Source organism: Mixophyes fleayi, chromosome 1 (genome assembly GCF_038048845.1).
Source record: "Mixophyes fleayi isolate aMixFle1 chromosome 1, aMixFle1.hap1, whole genome shotgun sequence".
Lineage (NCBI taxonomy): Eukaryota > Metazoa > Chordata > Amphibia > Anura > Limnodynastidae > Mixophyes > Mixophyes fleayi.
In genome coordinates, this window is record NC_134402.1 from 174,850,750 (window position 1) to 174,857,274 (window position 6,525).

Below are 6,525 nucleotides of genomic sequence, written 5' to 3' on the forward strand. Positions count from 1 at the left end.
ATATATATATATATATATATATATATATATATATATATATAAACAAATGCCTTTGCTTGTGTATTAATGGATTTTTAACTATATTTGCGGTACCACGTATTGTCTAAGCATCCTATAGTTACTCCCAAACGACTCAGTACAACGAATTCCGGACCATTGTCATTCTATGTGAATTGCTTAAGTCATAGAAGTGATCACAAGGTGGCCCCAGACCCAATACAAGATATTGTGTTCTGGTGGATGATGGTGGGAGTATCATAGTGGCAATATTGCCCGTGATGTGATACCTAAGGACAGATAGATCCCCTCACGGCGATGTATCGGTTGATATACTTAAGATCCCCGGCGGCCATTTCAAGCGATATTCGTGCCGCCGCCATTACTGAAAGCTGGAGAGGCGTTGCCATTACTTTTGGAGGAGTGGCAAGGCGAGGAAGCCGCCATTATCCGCTTTCCCTTCTGCAGCTGCACTTTTTTCCGCTATTGTTTGTAGTTAGCCATGTCAGCCGAGGAGGAGATGCAAGACGAAGCTATGGTGGAGGCCTCCGCCAACGAGCCCGAGAGTGCCGGGCCCGACGAGGGCCTGAAGATTAACGCAAGTAAAGCCGAGGAGGACGAGGGGTGAGTGGCTATTGCCATTACTCGACGGGCACTACAGCGACACACTTACATATCTGTACAAATAAGTGCCTGTAATCATGCGCCAACGGTAATCTATACATATCAGCAGTAGTCCGACGTGGGCGGAGGTGCACGTTACAGCGCATACCTTGTTGGCAATGCCCATGGCCACTGCCACTGGGATACACTGGTTATCCCGCAGGCTCAGTCCCATCGCCCGTTATCTCTACGGCCCAGACCTCTAATCAAGGGAACAGCCTGCAGTTCTTGTTTGTACTGCAAGTCATGGTTGTTTCTCTTGGCAGCCGTTAGCCTATCTCCCATTGCTTTGCCCCTATAATCATTAGACCAACAGTAAGGACCCTCCGGCCATTAGATTAGCTGCACTATCCCCGTGCTTTATAATACACATAGTTACCGTAGAGCGGTTTCATTGATCATTGGGGGTGGTTTTGTTATAACATGTACTGTGCTGGTATTTGTTATGCAAGATGGTGGTTGAAGTTTATTTTCCTACCTGTACACACCAGTTTCCATTTCATATCCAATTTCTTTTCTCATATTTAGATTGGAATTTGGTGGATATGACTACAAAAAGACTAGCAAACTACAAGTAGTTTCTTTCTTTTTATGTTTGTTTTTTTTTTTTGCTACTTTTGTTATGCTCACTAGAAAGTACCTTTAATTTTTAGTACAAACTGGTGCTTCTGGGGAATCCTGATGACCATTTTTGCGTTGACTGTAAACTAAATGCAAGCCTGACTCCTTTAGAGTTTACATTGGCTGCCATGTAGTGTGCTGTGTTTTTCTAGCATTTTTTGACACAATACTACTGCTTATTAGCATTGCGGTAGTATTTGATTTAAATGGATAATATCTTTTGGTGGGGAGGGACGCTTGCCAATTGGGAAATCTTACAATGAGCATTATATGTTCATTTTTATTGGCATTCAAAAAAATGCAATGTCAGTGGGTATGTGGCCTTAAGCTGTGAAATGTCTTACTTTATTTAAAAAGATAAATATTTTGAAATCTAAGAGTCAGGTAATTGTTAAAACCTTTTTATATGGTATCTGCTAGTAGATGATAAATGTTTAATTGGTGACTGAGAAGGCCATGACATGAAGTCTGTGTGATACTCGTCAAACCATTGGGTGAGCACATTGTTATAATGGAAGGCATGGGGCGGAGTTTATCACTCACTAGCGATTGGTATTTACTTTGCCTTCTAAAAATACAAAAAGAAAGGGACAATATTCAAACAGAATAAACAAAATATCTATGCCAGAAACACATCCCACATGGAAACAGAAGCATTCACTGTTGGCCCACTGTAGTTGCTTCCTTTGCCTTTCACTAATAATTAATGCATGGATGTCACAGTCAACTCACTATTGTCCTTTGCAGGTGATGATGTTCCCTTGAAATTTCATGTAGCCATCATGTTAGATGCAGTTGCTAATAAACTAGAATGTTGTGCTGTCTTGGTTATTGAAACTGCTGCCAAATGCGCCCCAACAATTATTCCTCTTTCAAAGTCAATGAGGTATCCTTGTAGCCATGATCAGGACTATCCTGTTTTGTTATATACCTAATGCATAGACTTGTGTGGAAGCCCTTCCTTGCTTTAAATATATATGCATGTTAGTCTTATATTTGTCCACTATCTACATTCACAACAAGAACCTAAAGCCTCAACATTTGACTCTTCTATTTAGTGTGTAGAAAACTGTAGCAAACCTCTTATTTTTGTTTATAACTCCACACTGCCAATGTTATTGCCACAAACAAAGCAGGAAATGTTTTAATAACAGAAGAAAAGTGTAATTTCTGCTAGCAGCATGACTTCAGTTTCAAACCAGCACAAACAGATTCTTTTTCCCCTTTATGTATTTTATATAAGTAAACATATTTTATATTTTCCATTTAGTTTGTGGATTAAAGTGATTTATTCCCAGTAAAATAGTTTTTTTTTTTAATCAACCACCATCCTGATATGAAATGTTTAGATGTAAAAGAACATTGGAAGAGGATGAGTCCGACGTTATCAGGTAAAAAAACAATGAAAATATATCTATCTATATAATTATTGTTTATAGGCTTGTCAAAGTTATTCTTTATAGGAAAATTTTTTTTGTTTTCTGGTGGCGTTGGTAGCATAATATGCTTTTGATTCAAATAGTTTTTGCAATAAAAGAATATTGTTTTATAATTTTGGGTTTATAATAAGTTGTTGAATTATATATATTTTTCCTTTACTTCAATACATAATTGATATAAATATATAGGAGCAGATTCAATTCTCTAAGTTGTTTTTTAGAACAACGCAGGGCGCGAGTTATTACTACTGTAATTTCAATGCTGATTTTTCCTCGAGGCTCACAGAGATGCGAGCGAACATCAGCGTTGAAATTACAGTAGTAATGCGCATCTATTACCATAGTAACGGTAATACTGTGCAGCCCATATACTAAAGAACAACGCTAGGAATTGAATATAAATTTTTTTAATGTGAATTTTTATTGATCTAAATTGATATGTGCACAGCACAAGCACTGTATTTATTTTTACTTTGAGATGACATGAACTGCTTTGTGACTTGCTAAGTATACTATTAGCAACGGGAAAATACTTTGGTAGAATGTATGCAATTGATTTATATAAATTTTGGTTATTGCGTTGTCTAAGAATGTAGGTTAAGTTTTTTGTTTTTCTTGTTATTTACAACAAAAAAGTTAGCCACTTTAAATTTATGTATTTGTATTTTCTATATAGGAAAATGTTTATCGGTGGACTTAGCTGGGACACGACTAAGAAAGACCTGAAGGATTACTTCTCAAAATTTGGAGAAGTTGTAGACTGCACCTTGAAATTGGATCCAATCACTGGTCGGTCAAGAGGCTTTGGCTTTGTATTATTTAAAGAAGCTGAAGGTGTTGACAAGGTACAGTGCTAATTCTCTTATTCTGTTGACACAAACAAAAACATTTTTTATTTTTTTTCTAATCAGGCAATTTTATGGATTTCTGAAGACCAGCCTGGCCACACATGTTGAGCTGTTGTTGGCCAGTTTGGTCAAAAGTAATGTGGGTGTGTGTTCCCCATACCAATCAGATAATGAGCATGACTGATGCCCTCGACGTATGATCATAGGGGGATCAATAATTAATATGGGTGCTGCCTTTTCTTGAGTAGTCCAGTGTTTTACATCTGAACAATCAAAGATGTGCTGTTTTGCTCTCTGGGTATTTGTACAGATCTGATCTTTCAGCAGTGGTGCCAATGTTGGGTCTGCATGTGAGTTGCCACTGTTTGAGAAGTGTTAACAGAAATGTAGTATCAATTTAGGAAATTTGGATCAGGGTAGGCACCAAGGTAAACAATTTCTCCTTCTGGCCTAAGACTGAATCAGAGGTTTTCTGAGTTACGGCTACATTCATATACACTAGCGTGGCCACTGTATTAAATACCTTTAGTTTTAGTTCATTGTGGCTTAGACTTAACCCCCCCCCCCCCCCCAAAAAAAAAAAAGATTGTTGGTATGGAGCTTTATATTACTGGCAAGTCTATTTGCAGATTAGTTTACTGGTGACATGACTGGACAATATCTCAATTTATGGCATTTATGTTTATCTTTAGAAGACTTTCTTCCTGCACAAGCTATGTTCCCCACAATCAGTCGATTTGGTCAACCGGAGTAATGCTAGTGTCTGGTTGTTGTTTGAGTGGTGGCCCAGTAGTGTTAATGACCCTGATACATGCTAGCATACCTTGGGCCCACTACCATTCAAAGTTGTCTTGTCCAGGCTGCAGGTTATGTGGGAAGGACATGTGTTTTTAATGTGTGTTTGTGTGTATATACACATTTCTTTGCATCTGAGTGCCAGCTGTCAATTATTGTTTTCATTTAAAAATGGCCAATAACAAATTAACTAACAGGTTTGTTGAGTATCTGTAAAATGTTTAAGCTTTGTATTGATCTGTACATGGCAAACTTTCTTAAGTTCTGTCTTTTGTTTGACACACACACACACACACACACACACACACACACACACACACACACACACACACACACACTGTGGTATAGCAGTTGTCCAGATATTGCACCATTTTATAGTCTGAAACCAATCCCGATTCCGGATGAAAATGTTATTGGGTTACTATCGGTTAACTTGGTAAAAGCAGACGGTGTCCTCTGCTGAAAATGTGGTTGGTTTTTATTGTTTGTTTTTGTTTTTTTAAATCAAATCTAATGGCTATTCATTCAGCTCTGGTTTAATTTCTGCATTCCATGCATTGCCAGGTTGCATGCATTGCCAAATACACCTAAATGGTCATGTACTGATGGGGATCTGGAAACCATTTATTTCATTATGATGTAGATGGATTTTAATGGCTGCTGCTTCCTGTACATTTGAATGCAACATTTTATAGTGGTTGTGTATTCTTGCAGGTAATGGAGCAGAAAGAGCACAAGTTGAACGGCAAAGTCATTGATCCAAAGAGGGCAAAAGCGATGAAGACAAAAGAACCTGTTAAAAAGATATTTGTGGGAGGCCTGTCGCCAGATACACCAGAAGAAAAGATAAGGGAATACTTTGGAACATTTGGAGAGGTATTTCAATTTTGTTTGTTAACCGTTCAAGGCTAGCTAGATAAAATGATGGTTTAAGTCAGTGGTTCCCAAACTTTTGCAGTTCGCGGCACCCATAGTCTCCAAATTTTTTCAAGGCACCCCTCCAAAATAATTACTGAACAGTCCTGTTTTAGAGGTAGTTGGGTCAAAAAGTTGTAATAAGTATTTAGGTCACGACAGAAATACTTATTTAGTTGTATGCAAAAAGCCCCCTCTGCATCCAGGCCCCTCTGCCCCCTCTGCATCCAGGCCCCTCTGCCCCCTCTGCATCCAGGCCCCTCTGCCCCCTCTGCATCCAGGCCCCTCTGCCCCCTCTGCATCCAGGCCCCTCTGCCCCCTCTGCATCCAGGCCCCTCTGCCCCCTCTGCATCCAGGCCCCTCTGCCCCCTCTGCATCCAGGCCCCTCTGCCCCCTCTGCATCCAGGCCCCTCTGCCCCCTCTGCATCCAGGCCCCTCTGCCCCCTCTGCATCCAGGCCCCTCTGCCCCCTCTGCATCCAGGCCCCTCTGCCCCCTCTGCATCCAGGCCCCTCTGCCCCCTGGCCCCTCTGCCCCCAGGCCCCTCTGCCCCCAGGCCCCTCTGCCCCCAGGCCCCTCTGCCCCCAGGCCCCTCTGCCCCCCTCCTCCCTCTTCTGCCCTCGGTCCCCCTCCCTCTGCCCCGCGCCAGGCAAAAAAAAAGAAAACAAACTTACCAATCCGCGCGGCGCCGGGACACAGCAGCCTCCTCTCCCGCAGCTGTCACTGAATGACGTCGGTGACAGCTGCTGCGAGAGAGAGGAGGCTGCTGGGTCCCGGCGCCGCGCGGATTGGTAAGTTTCTGTTTTTCTTTTTTGCCTGGCCCACAGCACCCCAGTGACAGCGCCGCGGCACCCCAGGGAGCCGCAGCGCACACTTTGGGAACCGCCGATTTAAGTACTTAAAATTATAATGTCTAGTGCAAGAGATGCCATATGATAATGAATTAAGAATCATTGAATGAATGAGCTTTGTAGTTGTTTTATTGTCGTTTTACCTCTTACAATTTCCACAAATTCAGATTGAAGCAATTGAGCTGCCCATGGACAACAAGACTAACAAAAGACGAGGTTTCTGCTTCATCACATTTAAGGAAGAAGAACCAGTGAAACAAATAATGGAAAAGAAATACCATAATGTTGGCTTGAGTAAAGTATGTCATTCTTTTTAAGATGTTAAATTTACATCTAACCCTATAAAATATCTTAATTTGGTTTTAATTAGACAAATTGTTGACTTTTAATAATGCAAA

At 40.9% G+C, this 6,525-nt stretch overlaps 1 protein-coding gene across 7 annotated transcripts in view; it reads left to right on the forward strand.

The window, feature by feature from the left end:
* The first annotated feature begins 399 nt into the window (after window positions 1-399).
* HNRNPD (heterogeneous nuclear ribonucleoprotein D) overlaps window positions 400-6,525 on the forward strand; it is a 9,562-nt gene continuing 3,436 nt past the window's right edge. For 5 of the 7 annotated variants that reach the window (XR_012689819.1, XR_012689820.1, XM_075204522.1 and 2 more), the window contains exons 1-5: window positions 401-621; window positions 2,631-2,672; window positions 3,397-3,565; window positions 5,078-5,239; window positions 6,295-6,426. Coding sequence is in view for 5 of the 7 variants with exons in the window: in XM_075204522.1 (XP_075060623.1) it covers window positions 500-621; window positions 2,631-2,672; window positions 3,397-3,565; window positions 5,078-5,239; window positions 6,295-6,426 (627 nt within the window). In the remaining 2 variants the exon portion in view is untranslated. Of the gene's footprint in view, window positions 622-2,630; window positions 2,673-3,396; window positions 3,566-5,077; window positions 5,240-6,294; window positions 6,427-6,525 lie in introns of all 7 variants that reach the window. The other 2 variants (XM_075204545.1, XM_075204547.1) reach the window with 2 other exon arrangements.